This window comes from Pinus tabuliformis, chromosome 5_2, assembly GCF_031772625.1.
Source record: "Pinus tabuliformis cultivar Carrire ecotype Pingquan chromosome 5_2, CPIR1, whole genome shotgun sequence".
NCBI classification, from domain to species: Eukaryota; Viridiplantae; Streptophyta; class Pinopsida; order Pinales; family Pinaceae; genus Pinus; species Pinus tabuliformis.
Window position 1 is genome coordinate 384,275,890 of NC_142306.1, and position 18,772 is coordinate 384,294,661.

The 18,772-nt window shown below is 42.8% G+C and overlaps 1 protein-coding gene and 1 pseudogene across 1 annotated transcript; both read left to right on the forward strand.

Moving 5' to 3' along the window:
- Positions 1-10,990: 10,990 nt before the first annotated feature.
- Positions 10,991-12,352, forward strand: LOC149159085 (BTB/POZ and MATH domain-containing protein 4 pseudogene; annotated as a pseudogene).
- Positions 12,353-16,898: 4,546 nt separating this feature from the next.
- Positions 16,899-17,607, forward strand: LOC149159086 (uncharacterized). The gene is made up of 2 exons (XM_089433438.1): positions 16,899-17,143; positions 17,226-17,607. The coding sequence occupies exons 1-2, from the start codon at positions 16,906-16,908 to the stop codon at positions 17,504-17,506; spliced, it is 519 nt and encodes a 172-aa protein (XP_089289564.1). The 5' UTR covers positions 16,899-16,905; the 3' UTR covers positions 17,507-17,607.
- The last annotated feature ends 1,165 nt before the right edge of the window (positions 17,608-18,772 follow it).

Genomic DNA, 18,772 nt, shown 5'->3' on the forward strand with positions numbered 1-18,772 from the left:
ACTCTTTAGCAACCCTCGGTTTTGTCTGTGGATGCCTAAACCCTAACCCTGGTTTAGATCTCCCAACAGCCGACTCTTTTTCCCGACCGCCGCATAACCCTTCCTTGCTTTCTTCCTCTATCGGACTCTCGGGTTCCCTTGGTCCCTCCTTCGGAAGCTTCACTTCCGTCCCCCCACTCTCGGGCCCCCCTTTTGGTACTGATACTGGAAACCCTGCCTCTCATCAGATCTCGGCACCTTTGAATGTTACAGCTCCGCCCTCCGGTCGACCACAGAACTTTCCCCCTCCTCGCGGCCCTAAAAGGAAATACAAGTGCTTTAAATCCAAGGAGGATGATATTTTTCTCAGACTCGAAGAGGATATTCAGTGGGGAGAAGCGATGGACTTTGCAGATCGGGTCCTAGTCGGTCACATCCGGGGTCGCAACTACTCGGCGGCACAAATGAAGACTTGGGCAGCTGAAGTTTGGGGGCATCATTTAGCGGACATCCCATTTGTGCAGACTTTCGTGAGGGGATGGTTCACACTGAGGTTCGCTCGTGCTGACCACACTAATTGGGTTTTGTCCTCCTATTGGCACTTTGAGCATGCTCCTGTGCTCCTTAAGAGATGGACCCCTTTATTTGATCCTGAGACAGAGTGGATATGTATTGGACCAGTTTGGATTCGGCTCCCAGGGTTACCTCTCCAGTACTGGTCTGAAGATATTTTCAAACGTATCGGTAATGCACTTGGCACTTACATGGGCTACGACAAATCCTATCATCAGACAGGCATGATGGCTTATGCCAGGATCCTCATCAATATGGACACCAGGGGCGGGCTTCATGAGCACATTACTATACAGTGGAGAGACTCAGCTCGCAGACAGATCATTGACTATGAGGTTGTTCCCTATCGCTGTCGTAGGTGCCACAAAGTAGGGCATCTTTACAGGGACTGCCCTCTCCTCCGGAAAGGGCCAATGAACGGCTTTGAAGTACGGGTCGACCCTCCCCAGGTCACCTCCCCTAATCAGCATCCAGTACAGACTCAAGAGGTTCAAATGCACAATCAGAATGATGGTGTCCCCCGGAGCACTCCAGAGGCCGCTGATACTGCCATAGTCTCCACTGCACCTCCTCCAACTTCATCAACTCCTGTGCATTCAGCGCCTCCTCAAGAGGACTCACCGAATACGGGTATGTCTTTATTTCCCCCCTCTCTAATATCTCCTGCTTCCTGCATATCATCGGGCATTTCTCCACTCTCACCTTGCTCTGATCCTCTATCCACTATATCTTCTCCCGCATCACATTTTATTCACACACACTCATCCCTCATTTGCTCCCTTCCACTCCCTCCTCCGTTGGCCCCACCTTTGTTGATCGCATCGACCCTCGCATCCTTATCCATTCAATCGACTCAGACATCTCCTCGTTACTCGTTGTGACCTCGGACGAAAGACAAGGGTCCTGACGTCGTTGGTCTCAACTCTGTGAGTGCCCCCTACGCACTTAAGACCTCCCGTGGTCGACCCTCCCGCATTACCAAAGCTAGACACACTGCCGATGAAGAGGTCGCCCTCGGGCGACAACAAACAATCTTTAGGGCCCTTAGAGCAAAGGATGGCCCTCTTCCCCTCCCCTCATGAAGATTCTATCTTTTAACTGCCGAGGGTTTGCTAGTTCAACCAAAAAACTAGCGCTCAGGAGGCTGCTCACTTTGACTCATCTGGACATAATATTCCTGCAAGAAACCCTCTGCTTGGCTGATCCCCTAATTCACACCCTCTCCTCCTGGCTCCCTAACTGGACCTTCCATGCTCTGGATGCGTCCGGGCGATCCGGTGGATTGGCTATTGGGGTCTGCAACAGAGCTGTGGATATCCGGAATTTCTGGGGAGGCAGGGGTTTCATTGGCCTAGACATTTTTGCACACTCTGTTGAAAGGGATATTCGCATTATCAACGTCTACGGCCCTTGCACTGACCGTGCAAACTACTGGAGATCCTTACTGGAATCTGATCTACTTCAAGCTGATAACATCATATTGGGAGGGGACTTAAATTTTTCCCTGGGTTTCTGCGAATCATGGGGGCATATGGCACAGGTGGACTCCCTCTCCGATACCCTCTCCATCTTACTAGAGGATCATCACTGGGTGTACATTCCATCTGCTCGATTACAATACACCTGGTCTAATAATAGGAGTGGGGATCAGAGTTTGGCCAGGAGGCTCGATAGATTCCTTATTAAGGAGACCTTACATAACAGCCTCTCCAGAATTCGCCAATGGGTTGGATCTGGTGGCATATCCGACCACAGGCCTACCTTCCTGGAGGCTGAAGGCCTTAATCACAAAATCAAGAGCCCCTTCAAATTTAATGCATCTTGGCTTCAGGACCCTTCGTATATTCAGCTGGTCCATAATTACTGGTAGAACAATCCCATCAGGGATAATGAGGAACTCTCTGCAGGATTTGTTAGAAATCTTACAGAACTCAAGCAGATCACCAAAATTTGGGCTCACCAAAAGCGCATCCAGGATAATCACACTCTGAAAGAGGCGGAATGAGTCATTGCTGAGTTTGAGGATTCATCATCTGGGACCTTCCCCACCCAGGAGAGCAAGGAACTGTATACCACTCTCATCACAAAACGCTCTCAAATTCTGAAAGAAAGAGAAGAAAGTTGGAGGCTGAGGAGCAGGGCTACTTGGCTCTCTGAGGGTGACAATAACACCAAGTTTTATCACAAATTCGCCAATGGACGCAAAGCCATCAACACTATTGGGGAATTAAGAGATGATCGTGTCCATACTGTTTCATCTCAACAGAACCTGGCCAGACTGGCCACTGAGCACCTTAGAGGTATATATAAAGCCCCTGGAGACATTAATATCTTGGAGATCATGAGAGTGGCTAAACTCTTTCCCAGATATGTTGAACAGGAAGAGTCGGATGAGCTACAGAAGGAAGTATCCATGGAGGAACTGGAGGCCACACTGAAATGGTTTAAAAAAGATAAGAGCCCTGGCCCCGATGGATGGTCCATAGAATTTTACATCGCTTTCCTCGACATCTTGGGGAATGACCTTCTGAAGATTGTGGAAGATAGTAGGAGGAGAGGTAGGATATCCTCTGCTATCAAATCCACCTTCATCGCCCTTATACCTAAATCCGATGCCCCGAACTCCTTTGATGACTTCCGGCCCATTTCACTCTGCAATTGCCTCTACAAAATCATTGCCAAGATTATTGCCAATCGCCTCAAGCCCATACTCTCGCAACACATATCCTCTGAACAATTCGCTTTCTTGCATCAAAGACAGATCCATGAGGCCATTGCCACTGCTCAAGAACTCATGCACTCTATGCAGATCAAAAAACTGAAGGGAATGATCCTTAAAGTGGATCTCTCCAAGGCATTTGACAGAACAAACTGGCTGTATTTAAGGTTGTTGCTTACTCATCTTGGTTTCCCTTATGGTTTCATTAAATGGATGATGAGCTGTATCACCGATGTATCATACAGTGTATTACTCAATGGGGAAGCTACTTCCTTCTTTACCTCAGAGAGAGGACTTAGACAGGGATGTCCTCTCTCACCTCTATTGTTCTTGCTAATCATGGAAGGATTAAGTAGAATTATCACATCTGCCAGAGACAGGCATCAAAATTGTGGACAATTTCTTCCTTACACACCTGTTATTTGTTGATGACATCTTGATCTTCTTGAATGGCAGCATTGGGGACTCTACTTCGCTTCATAATTCCATTCTCTTATTCCAGCAAGCCACTGGAATGAAGATCAATGAAAATAAGTTCACGATCACTACAGTTGGTTGCACCATTCATGAATCCGCCTATGCTACTCAGCGCTTTCCCTTTGTCATTTTGAATCTGACAGATGGAATAAAGTACCTCGGCTTTAGACTTAAACCATCTGGCTACAGAATTGCTGACTGGTTATGGCTAATAGCAAAAGTGGAAAAGAGGCTACAGGTATGGTACCACCGATATCTCTCTCGAGCAGGCAGATTAGTTCTTATCAAAGTTGTTATTGAAGCCACACCAGTCTATTGGATGGCCCTAGCCTGGATTCCAAAAGGCATTTTGAATAGGCTCCAAAGTATTTGCTGTAGATTTCTTTGGAAAAGCCAACAGACGGGGAGACTTTTCGCCTGGGTAAAATGGGATACCATCGCCAATCCCAAGAGATGGGGTGGTTGGGGCATCAAGAGGTTGGATTTCTTCTCCAAGGCATTGGCTGCCAAACTCGGATGGCGTCTTCTCACCTCAAACGGTCTATGGTCTCAAGTCGCATATGCAAAATACATCAAGCCACAAACCGTTTTGGATTGGATCTGTACACAGCATGGCACAAATCACCATATCTCCAATATCTGCAAAGCGGTCATCGACACCTTACCTCTGCTACGAGAAGGAATCACATGGCGTATAAAGGAAGGAAATGTCGTTCGCATTGGGCTGGACCCATGGGTCAGATGTGGAAATGCCCACAGGTTATCTGCTGATCTTATTAGATATCTCCATAACAGCGGGATTACTCACATTAAACATATTGGAGATCATGCAAACTCCTCTTTCCTCCAGCAAGCATGGTTAACCGCCCAAGCTTTAGAACTGCCCGAACAATGGATAAACGAATGGACGGAGTATACTATCGCTCTCACTCAAGCTCACATCAGGTTCACAGAAGGACCTGACGAGATCATCTCGGCGTTCGCCAAGCATGGTGTTTACACCCCAAAGGTGGGTTACCTAAGGCTCATGGAACCTTATAAGCCCCCAGACTTACATCCCACCTGGAAAGCGCTCTGGAAGCTTAAGTCAACTCCCCGGACAAGATTATTGATGTGGAACATCTTATTTGACAAAATTCCTACAGGCACCAATCTCATGAAGAGGTCCTTCTATGGACCTTTTCACTGCCACTTATGTCATAGGGCAGAAGAAAGCACTGATCACTTGTTCCTATTCTGCCGCTCTTCTCTTCAATTCTGGCAATCTCTCACCTCACAAGTCCCGCTTTTGAAAGAATGGCATGGTAACAACCTCACTGAAGCATGGAATAACTGGTGCCATAATCACACAGGGAAATCTATCAACCTGCCTCTGCTGGCCTGCTGGGCCGTTTGGATAGCACGAAATCAGGCAATCTTTAATCTCAAAGCCCCTCACTGGCCATCTATAATCCTCCACACGGTTGCTGATTATAACATGCTACCTGAAGAGGATCCCCCCACCCCACCTCAAATCATCAGACCTGTACCCATTGACAAATCAATTCCATGGGCTTTCTTCGATGGCTCGGCCCAAGAAGCGGGCTGTGGGGGTGGTGCTATTCTCCATCTCAATGAGAGGCATTGCTTCAAGCTTCAAATCAATCTTGGTAGAGGCACAAATAATTATGCTGAACTATGCACGGCCAAACATATCATCCACTTTGCTATCCATAAACACTGCAGACACCTACAGCTATTTGGAGACTCTAAAATTGTTTGCAATTGGCTGAATGATGCATCTCATTGTCATACATTTTCTTTGAGACACATACTTGATGAAGCAAAGAGACTGACTACTTCCTTTGAATCATTTGTCTTCCATCACGTTTACAGGGAACAAAACACCGTCGCCGACCAGCTCTCCAAAGAGGCCGCGCACAGAGAAGGAGAAGACAGGTTGATCCAGGAGGAAATCGACGGCACATACTACCAGCACTACCACAGACCATTTGATGACCATATGGACGATGGGCTATAAAGCCCACACTTTATCAGTAACTTTTTTGTTTATAGCATGTACATAGATTGTCCAGATATGAGTTCAGCTCAAATCTTTTTGTTTATATTCAGTATATATATTGCTCTCTGCGAAGAGCATAGTTACAATTTTGAACACTGATAGACATACTAGTTTTTTTTGGAATTGCTCCCTGCGTGGAGACATCTTGGATTTTCTCTCTCCAGAACTACAGTTTTTGAACTCGACAGGCAATGCTGCCTCCATATGAATATGCTTCGGCATCTGCAAAATGTAATTTCTTAATACTTAATAGAAATTACGATTTTTTCCCAGGGAAAAAAAAAATATCCATAGTAAAGTGGCGGTGAATATCCATGATTGAGAATATTTTCATATTGTTACTAAATATGTCATATTGTTATATGATATTTTGATTGTGAAATAAGTTATGTTTTTTGGGAATGTGATATTGATAAGTCATGGTGCTAGCCCATGGTATTGTAAAAAAATATATTTACACGTTAATAATATCCATAGTAAAGTGAGGGTGAATATCCATGATTGAGAATCTTGTCATATTGTTACTAGATATTTCGATTGTGAAATAAGTTATATTTTTTGGGTATGTGGTATTGATAAGCCATGGTATTGGCCCATGGCATTTTAACAAATCCCATTTACAAGTTAAGGTGAATATCCATGGTTAAGATTTTTATCATAGCGTTATAAAATATTTTGATTATGAAATAAGTTATGGCTTTTGAGAATCTCGTATTCATAAGCCATGATATTAGCCCATGGTATTGTAACAAATATTATTCAGAAGTTAATAACATATGTAGATAAGTGCATCTGTTTGGGAATAAAGGAATTTTAATTCATTTATCATAATTATTAGATACATGATAGAGTCTTAAACTCCATAAAATATTCTTAGTATTGGGAATAAAGGAATTTTAATTCATTTATCATAATTATTAGATACATGATAGAGTCTTAAACTCCATAAAATATTCTTAGTAGTAGTCATAAATAGAAGGTTGAGATTTATATCCCAAGTGGTTATATTTTTTCTTCCATTTTAATTGAATTTATTAATTAAAAAAATGCATATGAATAAGATTTATGGTTGTTTGGACATGTGGTATTAGTAATCTGGGGCTAACAAAACATATTTACATGTTAAGAATCTCAAGGGCAAAGATAGGGTAAATTTTCATGGTTAAAAATATTGTTACAAGCTTTATTTAAATTTATATATGTTTAACTCATATATTATTTCATTTTATGGGGTAGATCTCACGTAAACATGTGTAAACGGAAACATAAATGTAAAATTAAATGAAAACGTAAACATTTAACATGTAATGTTTAACATTTAAACCCTGTTTAGAAATAAAATTAAATAAACTAGAGATTTGTTAAATCAATAAAACCTCTTTCTATACATACTCCAATGATACGATAAATAAATAAAAATATAAATAAACTAGAGGTATGGTAAATAAATAAAACCTTTTTCTATATTTACTCCATAAATCTTTTTATATATAAGGAGACTAAAAACATAGGTTTTATTTAGGTGAAGCGTGTGGGCCAAATACGATTTTAATATAATGGGCTAAATAACATGGGCCAAATACGATTTTAATATAATGGGCTAAATAACATGGGCCAAATACCACATTTATAAAAGAGGTATGGTAAATTAATAAAAATATAAATAAATGAGAGGTATGATAAATAATTAAATAAAAAAATTATATTTAATCCAAATTCACTTTATATTTATGAATACTAAAAAAAGAGGTTTTATTTAGGTGAAGCCTATGTGCCAAATGCCATGGGTCAAATTATTGATGATGATGATGGTTAACGTCCACTCAGACCAAATTTCTCTATCGGACCTATAATTTTCTTAGTTTCTAATTCTCTGGCTCCTCGTCTTTCTTGGCGAGATTGGTGTTGTAGCTTTCTTTTTTTTTTTGTACGGTCTTCCAGCTTTCTTTATCTTGCATCTCTTTCATCTCTTTTGATTCTTGGTACATTGGTGTCTTAGCTTCGTGATCCAATGTGTTCGTCTTTTTGAAGATAGTCGGAGAAGAAGTTTGGTCTAAGAGATCTGCATCGCTGTTAAATGAAGATTTATTTTGTGCGGTATTTGAGTCCTCATAACTGTTGATGCTTGAGGGGTTGTTGAGTTCACTCTTTTGTTGTTGGGCGGGGCTTTACCCCTGCTGCCTTGAAATATGTTTCTCTCTTGCTCGATTTCTTGTGATTCAGAGTTTTCTCAAGAGTATTCCTCTTTGATGACAGTGTAGTGTTCTCTCTGTGTTCCTTCCCACCATGTAGATCTGTGGTGATTTTTTCTAGCATAATTTTTCTCGGAGGCTTTTGGGCAATTTTTGGCTAGGTGGCCTGTCTCAAAGCAGGATCAACACCTGAAGAGGACATTTTCATAATCGAGTTTCTGATTCCACACATAGTCTTTACTTGTTAGATATATTTCAGCTGGGAATCTGGCACTGAAGTCCATTTCCACACAGATGCATGCATAGGTGGTTCTGGTATATTCCTCTGTTTCTGGGCACCTGCAGTAAAATTTTCCAATTGCATTTCCAATGGCTTTTAGCGAAGAGAAATTCCAGAGATGAAACGGTAGGTTTGGCAGTCTCACCAAAACTGGTGCTGAGGTTATGACTGTTGTTGAGGGATCGAAAGATGGGTTCCATGGCCTCATGAATAGGCCTGATTTTTCCCAAAACCAAGGGCCGGAATCTAGAATACATTGTCTGCTTTCAGGGTTTTCAAAATCTACTATAAAGAAACCCTTAGCACAGGGATAGATATTAATTGCATCAAGGATTAGAGGCTTCCATACCTCCGAGATCCAATTGTGTAGAGCTGTTAGCCGCGGCCAAAAACCATTGAATCGACAAATTAGAGCACTTTCAGAGAACTTCAAAGCCTCATCGAGTGAGGCCTGGACCACCTGGACAGTGGGAGCTGGGGCTTCACTCACGATATGGGCTGGAGCTTGCCCCCCAGAGGTGGACGGAACTGAGCCAACAGCTATTTTTGCGAAGCTGGGAGCCATCTGGAGAATGCTCTCGTGCTGCGTATAAAAGATTGCTGAAGAGAAGGTCATAAGAGTTAACCAAATCTACGGTGATCTAACATATACTGCAGATCTATTCAATAACTAAATTGTACACCACAACAAGAGCTGTAGATCTACTCATGCAAAAACAGAAGAAAGAGTAGAAAACTTCTCCAATAACTAATAGCTCACAGATCTGGATTCTTCTTATGCGCATCTAGCCAAATCTACGGTGATCTCCCATAAAAGAAGCTCGACATCGTTTGGAAGAAACGCAAATATATAGCTCACACCGCAGGTATATAGCCCACACGTTTGAAAGAGGTATAGCTGGCCACCGTTTGGAAGAAACCACAGCCCTAGAGCAGATCTGGAAGAAACCGCAGAGCAGATCGGGAAGAAACCGTAATAAAAAAAAAGAAGTTGGCCACCATTAACACCATGCAAAAAAACATTATTAACCCTAATATTAATATTAATAAAACTAAAGATGGCACATGGTATTGACCCATGGTATTCACGTGGAATGTAGCATATTTAAAGGGCAAATTAAACCGGCATAGATCCATCTTTACATTGGATCTACTAAGCCTCTAGAGGGATCGAATATCTTTATATGCCAACTTGGTAAATCTATAGTAAAGATGGATCTATGCTCTTAATAAATACTAATAATTTCATAATTTAATTAATTTTTGTGAATTTTTTGTTGTTCACAATATGAAATGTATGATGAGGCATGTGTTTTGATGCTTTTCCATGTTCACCAAGTGTATAATTTATATAGTTGTACTAGCTGAATTGAAATGTAAAAGGGGCATAATTAACTTTGAGATATATTTAAGCCCTTTATCATCCACCTATTATTTATTGATAATTAAATTAAAATTCGAGAAGCCCTATTTGAAAATATACAAGGGTATCAATATAAAAAGTACAACAATTATAAATGCCTTTTAAGGGGTTAAAGTACACCAACTATAAATGTTTTGTGAGCGGTTATTGTTATGAGTTTATTCGGTCTATTACGATATACAGTACCAAGGGGAAATATTTTAATAATATTGTAGTACCTAAGATAAATAGTTGGTAAAAGTTGATAGGCATCATTCATGTGAAGCACCAAAACACTTACTTTATAATACATTTCACTTCACCGAGGTTAAAAAGGTCATAAAAATTAACTAAATTTTAACTTTATTTTAAATTATTACTATTATTTGTTAAGAAAATAATATATAAATTAAATAAATATACATTTAAATGTATCAAAATTCTTAATAATGGAGATTCATCCCACTTACTATGGAGGTATTTTCTTACAATTCTACAAGTCAATAATATGGCTTATCAACACTATGTGTCCAAGAAACCATAAGTTATTGCATTTCATATGACATTTTTTAATTAATACATTTAGTCAAAAGGACGAAAAAAATATAATTGTTTTTAAAATACATATAACCTTTGAATTGACACTATCAAAAATATTTTACAATATTTTATGGTAGCTAAATCTCTACCATCTATAAAATAATTATTTATAAATAAACTAAAAATTTGAAAATTTTAATGTAAACTAATTAATTTGTATAGGATTTAATGTTACTAATTTGTTTTTTCTTTAACCAATAAAATTAAATAAGATTTTCCTGGACTAAATCTAGAGCTTTTTTTAAAGATTTTTTTTACATGGGAAAAAGTCATATTGTCCTATTGTGAAAGTTAACCATATCTCATGGAAGACTAGCATGGCACATTTTCAAGGACCACCGATCAATTTTTACCCCTATATTCCAACTCGCACCGACCTAGATTGATTATAACTTGCAATATATATAGAGAGAATTCGGAGGTCATAATCAGCATTATTATCTTGTCTGCCATCACGAGTCTGTGTCGACATCTATATTGGCTATTCTACAAAGGCTGTGAATATTCAGGAAGTTTTCCCCCGAAATCGTTCAAAAACCGCTTGGGTGAAGTGGCATTGGGAGGTGATCGACGATAAACTAGGGAATATCTAATGGGTCTCTAGCGGCTGAGTTATCTGTGAATTAGGGCGATTTTGGCAGCTTAGCGTTTCTTTCTGTGTTTTTTGTTTTGTTTTGTCTTTTTGGGCTGGCCCTTCGCAATTAAAAGGTCACTTGGGTACATATTTCCGTCCAGAATGCAGTATGGAATTCAGAACTGCGATGGATCGGCTTCGACCTCGAGATCGGTTACCAGCACTGCCAATGGGTCGCACAATTTCGTGATAGAAGGTTATTCACTGGTCAAGGGCATTGGCGTTGGCAGGCGCATTTCCAGCCAGACTTTCTTTGCGGGAGGTTATCAGTGGGCCATTTATTTCTACCCGGACGGCATAAGTAGCCATGATAAATCGCGTTATGTTTCGGTTTTCATAGGGCTGGCCAGCAAGGGCACTAACGTTCGCGCTACCCTCGTACTAACGTTGGTGGATCAAAGCGGGGAGGGCAATGACAAAAGCGTCTACAGCCATGCGCGTCCCGGGGGGGAGAGAGGCCCTCACATTTTTTACGTTCAAGGAAGCACGTGGGGCTACAACCGGTTCATCGAACGGGCTGCACTTGAAATATCAAATTACCTCAAGGATGATTGCGTGATATTACATTGCACAGTACGTGTTGTGGTCTCTGCCAACGAATACGCTGGGTTGCACTCCATAGCTGTTCCCGAATCAGAGTTAGGTTTAAATTTTGGTAAACTTTTAGAAAATCAAGAAGCCACGGATGTAACTTTTGATGTGGCTGGGGAGAAATTTCGTGCTCATAAGCTTGTTTTAGCTGCACGATCCCCAGTATTCAGATCAATTTTTTTTGCTTCTTCGGAGCAGAATAATGAAGTTCTTATTACAGAGATGGAGCCTAGAGTGTTCAAGGCTATGCTGCATTATATTTATACAGAAACCCTTCTTGATGAAGAGCCTTCCCCAGCCAATTCATCTTCTTCTTCAACAACTGGGACATTGACAGAGCGCTTGCTTGCCGTAGCAGATGCGTATGGTTTACGGCGATTGAGGCTACTCTGTGAATCAAAATTATGCAGAAACATATCTGTAAATACAGTTGCCTCCACTCTTGCTCTGGCTGAAAGTTGCCATGCTACTGGCTTGAAAGCTGCATGTCTCAAATTTTCCACACAAAATCTGCCTGAGGTTATGCGTTCAAAGGGTTTTGAGTGTTTGCAACAGAAATACCCTTTACTTGTGTCAAAACTTCTAAAGGCAGTTGTTGGATTTGAGGATGATTGCAGCAGCAGAGAGGCAGTTGTTAGATTTGAGGATGATTGCAGCAGCAGAGAGGCAGTTGTTGGATTTGAGGATGATTGCAGCAGCAGAGAAAATCGCAGGCGTGTCTGCGATCAACCTTCCGATGGTACTGATATTAATGGCAGGAGAGTAAGACCAAGAAATAGCATTCAGAGTTTGGACTTCTCTGTGGAGTGTGATTATGAAAGTAACGACACTGTTGAAGATTAACTGAGGCTGACTATCACTGTTTGTGTTTGTCTGTGAATGCTGAGAAGGGCAATGGCTAGAAAGTTGAACTTAAGTCTGGAGGATTTATGATGCACATTTTTAAGATAGACCTTGTATATGATTTTTTTTTAATAATGATGTCTACACTATTGCCATTAATAATCCTAGCAGGGGAAATATGCATTCGGCAGGTACAGCCTATTATTGCTCTTCGGTCATATGTTGTGTTCACACTTTTAACTCTTATTTTTGAGCAATTTATAAGGAAATTTCTTCGCCTTGTAAACTTCTCTGGCAGCAGGTTGGCAGCAGGTTATATCAGGTTCATTGTTGTTACAGTATTATCAGCCTCTACTTTCTTCGAACATAACATAAATTTATTATACTAATAAGTTTTCTCCTATTTCAGATGGGGAAGCATAAACTATTTGTCTTTTTCTAATTTATTTGTTTGCTCATGCAATTTTTGGTTTTGCTGGTGTCTCCTGAGGTAGAAATACAGGTTGTTTTAGTAACTGATTATCAATTATCTTTTTTGAAATAAAATTATTAGTGTATTTGGTTTATTTGGGCATTGTTGGAGAGGTAAATCCCCTCTACGGATAGAGGCGATCCCTACTAGCCCAATAGGGGTCTAGCAACAATCACACAATGCTGCCACGCATGTTCCTAGTTACAATTAAACAAGAAGTAAAGAGCACCTACTTGGATTCCTGCGCTGTCGTTGGACGAAGAGATGTCTCCTTCGCCCCTTCGCTTCGGCTGGTCACAGTCCTCCGCGATCCCCGCGAACGGACACCTGCACACACGAAGAGAAGGCAAACGCAAGCGTGAAATCTAGTAAAAGTAACTATATGCCAGTCAGAAAAGACATAATTCACATTTATCCATTGCATAAACAAACGAGAATGGAACAATAATAGTAGTCATCTATTATTAATCAGAATAGAGAAGAGTACAACCAAATGTTCTGACGTCGATAAACTTCTCAGGAGGGATCAGTCAGCATGTATCTCAAGCATTCACCTTTGAGGATGGTTCTCCCAAGACAAACAACTCTCTCTCTCTCACACAAATGTCACAAACAAACTTCCCCAAGCAATGAATCACTTCCACTCCTAACACACCAAACCTATAGCAGCAATCTGAGCACTACAAGCTCTGTACAATCCAAGCTAAGTCTAGCTAGTTCCCACTAGTTTCTAACTAGCTGCTCATGGTAATGGTGGAAGTTTATATAGGAGAAGGAGTCTCCTAAAAAGGTGGAAGGATGAGCTTATCTTCAAGGGGAGTTGTTGCAAAGGGTCGAATAGACATGCCATAGAAGGGAGTCGATATTCACAAAGCTAACAACCAAGCCTGGAGAGATCTGGAAGGCTGGTTGTTTGAACAAATTCGCCCAAACTGGATCAGCGCGGATTATATGGAGACTGTCGCGCTGTCAGCACATAACAATAACTGAACAAGTCATGTCAGCGCGGAAGAACACGGGAAAGCCGCGCTGTGCGTCATCGCGGAAAAGTGATGTTCTTCCGCGATGGCAGCGCACGAAATACACTGTGAGGCGCTGGTCATCGCGGTTATTTTAGGAACAGACGCGCTGATGCACAAAACTTTGGAAAAATGGGTTTTAAGCCAGTTCAGGGATCAAACACTTAGTGATTGTGACTTCTGGACACAGCAGGGTGACTGACAGGAAGGCAGTGATAAATTATTGTGTAACAGATGCCCCCTAAAGCATGAAGACCGAGAGAGTGGGAGGGGTGAAATGCTTTACAACACATGCCGAACTGGAACACCACCAGGAAGTACCGAAAAATCTCTGACAATCATATACATGCAGTCTAGGCATGGGCGCAGCCATCCAAAAGACATGCGAGACTAGTCTATGGTATGGACGCAGCCACCCAGCTAAAGAGACCATAATAATGACAAGGTATGGTCGCAGCCATCCATGAAGACTCAGGTATGGGCGCAGCCATCCATCAATGAGTCATGTAATGATTATCCACAAAATCGCAACCTGGACCACAGTGAGCAAGGATCCAGGGTCTTGCGCTCCATCTCGACCCGAACAGAGTACAAGTCCACACATGTGAATACAGGGGTTGGAGTCGAACATGCATGAACATCGTCTGATTACCGGCCAATGATGAGAACCGTTAACAGACGCGAGAGGTACCACCAATAATGACAATGGCCCTCGAGGTACTATAGGTACAATCCGTGGCGTGTGAATCAGTGAGCTGGTGTCGAACACCCACGGAATCATTCGATCGTAGGTCAATGATGTAAACCTTGCGTCGAACACGAGGAACCTGCCATTGAGGCATGCAGGCTCCAAGGCACCTGGAAGGAGTCTCTAAGTCACTTTCTCGGATAATGAGTTGAAGTCGACGAGAAGTGGCCTTGATCGAAGGTGGGCCATGATGATTTCCACATCATCGACACGAGACAGAGATATAATGATTTGCGACGAGATAGCGAACGAGGTTGCATTGGGGCAGAGGACAACTTCTCTTGAACATATAACGGCACTATAACGGATTTGGCAGTACTTGACATCAAATGAGCAGCGGATAAGATGATGACGGCAATGAACAGATGAGAGGTCAAATAGAATATCCCAAACCCATGGAGGCTAGTGAAAACGGGATGAGATGACCCCACCCAGACACGAAACAGCGGAGTGCCATGTTCAAGAGTGACGTACTGCCGAGACGACTGTAATCAAAGTTCCATTTTCCCCACCTTTGCAGGCAGGTACCCCGATTATTTTTGGATGACAAGCTTGACGGGGGTAACATATGCTTGATGTGTGTCATGTTGACAATATCCGATGTCATTGAGTGTTTAACGAGCCTGACAAAGGAAAAACTCGGCTTCTTTTCTTGTTTCGAGAGTCTGAAAAGAATGCGGAAAAGGAGACTCCAGGGGGGTCCTTTTTCGTACAGTTGTGTCTCTCGAGCCCGAAAAAGTATAAAACTGTGCTCGAAAGAACCGCCCGGTCATTACAACCGAGGAGTACTTTTCATGAATAGTGTCTCCGACCGGAAAAAGTAAAAAAGTGGTCGAAGACACGTCGTTTTAGAGCCAATATCGAGTGCGAAACGACAAACACCCGGCGATCTTTTTGGTTTAACGGTCGAAAAAAGAGCTTAAAAACGACCGCCTTTCGTTCCCTTTAACGAGCTGAAAGGGAGCTCGGCCATCTTCTCTTGTTTAACGTCGGAAAAGAGCTTAGAGACGACACTTTGGGAATCACATGAATTGTGGACTGTCATGACCAAGCTGCGATACCTGTACCTGCACAAGGGCATTACCCGCATAAATCCATTCGATATACGTAAAAAACATATTGAAACATGCTTGAAAACAGAACCAAGGCTAGTTTTATGGCTAAAAATGGTAAAAACCCAAAAAATATGGTAATTTAGGAGTTTTTACTATAAATAGGGGGGTAATAAGTCATTTTTACCATTTTACTATTTGGAGTGCGAAGAACGTGGAGAAGCCAAAAAGTTGACGGAGCGATTTCCAGCCCATCCGGAGACCATTTTCAGATCTGCTTCTTCCAGGTAGGTTCTCATTCCTTTGCCCTGCATTCTGGTTCATTTTAGGAGTTTTTTAACGGTTGAATGGGCCCAATCGGGCATTTTTTATTTGCATGGGTGCGCCCTCGGTCAGCGCGGAAATTGCCCACGGGGTCGCGCTGACCGAAAAATAGCCAATGTAACCAACTTCGGGTCAGCGCGGAAAAGGTGTGTTCTTCCGCGCTGACCTCGCATTTTTTACACAGAGCCGCCATGGTCATCGCGGCTGTCCCTAAAACAGCCGCGATGGCACGGAAAAGTTTTGTTTTTTTAATAAATGAACGTAAACTTCTCCATGAAAACAATTCTGATTGGTTTTTATTGTTCATGCAGGACATCATGGCCTTTCAATGGCAAGAGAGAGTTCACGATGTAGAGGATGTGGCTGCTTGGGGAGACGTAAATTGCTGCAACGCCATGCGGGCGTGCGGATTCATGAAATTCTTCCTTACGCCGTGTCTGAGGGCCCAACATGATCTGCTGGAGCTGCTGATCAGGGCATGGAACCCGGTGGACCAAAAATTCACCATCCGTGGTCACGACATTGAGTTTGACCACATGGATATCTTTTTCTTGACTGGGTTGTCGCGCCGAGGTGCGAGGCCCATCTTGGAGGGGCAGCGACCTAGCGGCGGTACTCTGGATGACCTGATGGCTGAGGTTTGCCCGGGGGCGGTGAAAACGCGGAGTGGGAAGTGCTCGATCCCCACAGTGAGAGACATAGTGCTGCGCACCATCCTGTTCATGGTGACCCGGGCGGCAGGTAGCATGGCGAATCACGAGGCGTCCAAGACCCATCTCCTACTAGCTCTCGAGTGCCTCGAGCCTACCGTGTTTGATTGGTGCACAGCAGTGGTCAACAACATGAAGAGGCAATTGAGCAACTGCCGTCGTGGGGAGACGAAGCAGTTCGGCTATGGATCGATCCTGGTCCCACTCATTCTGGAGCGAGTACCAGCCATGCGACTGCAGTCTATGGCTGTGGATGCCCCCAGAGATCCTCGAGAGACGAGGGCCTCACGATGGGCTCGGATTATGCCACGTGGGGGTGGCGGCCGACCACATAGCTGGGGGGCATTTTTCAGAGACTGGTTGGACCAGCAGGAGATCTTCGTACAGGATTGGCCATATGCGGGGATGGATTTCCGCAATGATCCTGACTTGGTGCTGCCTCCGGGTGAACAGTGGGATGATGCAGGTATGACACTTTTTGTCTTTTGAGTTTTGTATTGTTTTTTAATTTTTTATGTACATGTCTTAATGAATGTCTTGTCATGCAGATGTGGGGCCTACTAGACCGATTGGCCTGGCTGCCACGGCACGGAGAGAGGGCCCGGGAGCCGGAGCTTTGGCCTTAGCCCCTCCAGGGGCCAACACACCAGAGATTGTGGCTCGCAACCTTGAGGGGTTGCTGGAGGGGGTGCCGGACTTCCAGGGGGTCGAGGAGGTTCCTGTGGAGCATCAGATCCACACAGTGGGTGTGGAACCCAGAGTGCACCGCCTTCTGAGGCGGGTGGCACGAGCGGCTGTGTACTACAGAGAGCACCATCCAGCCGATTAGTCACCTAGGTTTTATTTCCACTGTTTATTTTGAGACATTATGACTCAGATGTATTGAGATTTTGGGACATGTACTTCTATTTTTGAGCGCCTCAGTGCGCCACACGATATATATATATATACATACCGATTTTGGATGAGTCGTTGTTACATGTGATGATGTGTTATCTTGTGTTATGCGTTTGTTCAGTACAATTTGTGATCTTATGTATGAATTTGCACGACACTCGACTCATGGATTTTATATGTTTAATGCAAGCTTAAAAACACACACGTGCAAACTATGCTTGAAATGATTTATGTATGCTTATTCTTAGATGGATCTTTTACATATGATGATGTGTTTCATATGTTACGCGACTGTTCGACACACATGTTATCTGATGTATCTACTTGCATAACAAACGACCCATCGTGAAATATGCACATATTTTATTTTTATGAAAGCTTGAAAACACACATGATAATCACGTATGCAAACTATGCTTTGAACAATGGATTTTATTTTTGATGCAAGCTTAAAGGCACGTATATACATGCAAACTATGCTTGATAGGAAAGGAACGGGCATGCCCCCAGCATCGTGTCTCAATTCGAGGTACATGCCCCCCAAGCTTCAAGCCATTGAAAATGGGTTGAAGGTTGACAAAATGGTTATTGCGCTCGAATTGCACGAGCTTATGTTTCATTGTTTTAACGAGGTTGACACAGGTAAAAACTATCCTCGGGCCGCCGTGTTTCATTTTTTAGCGAGCTTGACACAAGACAAGGAACTGTGCTCCAAACGCCGTGTTTCATTTTTTAGCGAGCTTGACACAAGACAAGGAACTGTGCTCAGAATGGACTTCATCATAATGAACGGGAAGTGGAGGCCCCCAAGAAAGTGGCTCCGGAGGGGAGTCCAACATCTTGGAAATCAGGACCTAATGCCCCCAGGACACTATGTACGATGGTGTCGTCACTGGGTACGGGCACGGGTTGGGTGGCCACGTAGTTGATTTGCGGTGAGGCAGATGCAACTTGTGGATGAAAACCAGGAGGGAAGGAGGAGTGCGCCGGAGGGGCTTGTGGACGAACGAACGATAATTGATCGAATGTCACGATTCTTCCATCGTGTGGAAAACAAACCACACGGAAAAGTGAAGAAACAAGGGCTCCCATGGCATACACATAATCACGACCAAGGAGAAGACTGAAGTCTAAAGAACCTTGGGTAACTGAGACGTCTATATAGACGGTCTTGCCTCCCAAAGTAATAGGAAACTTC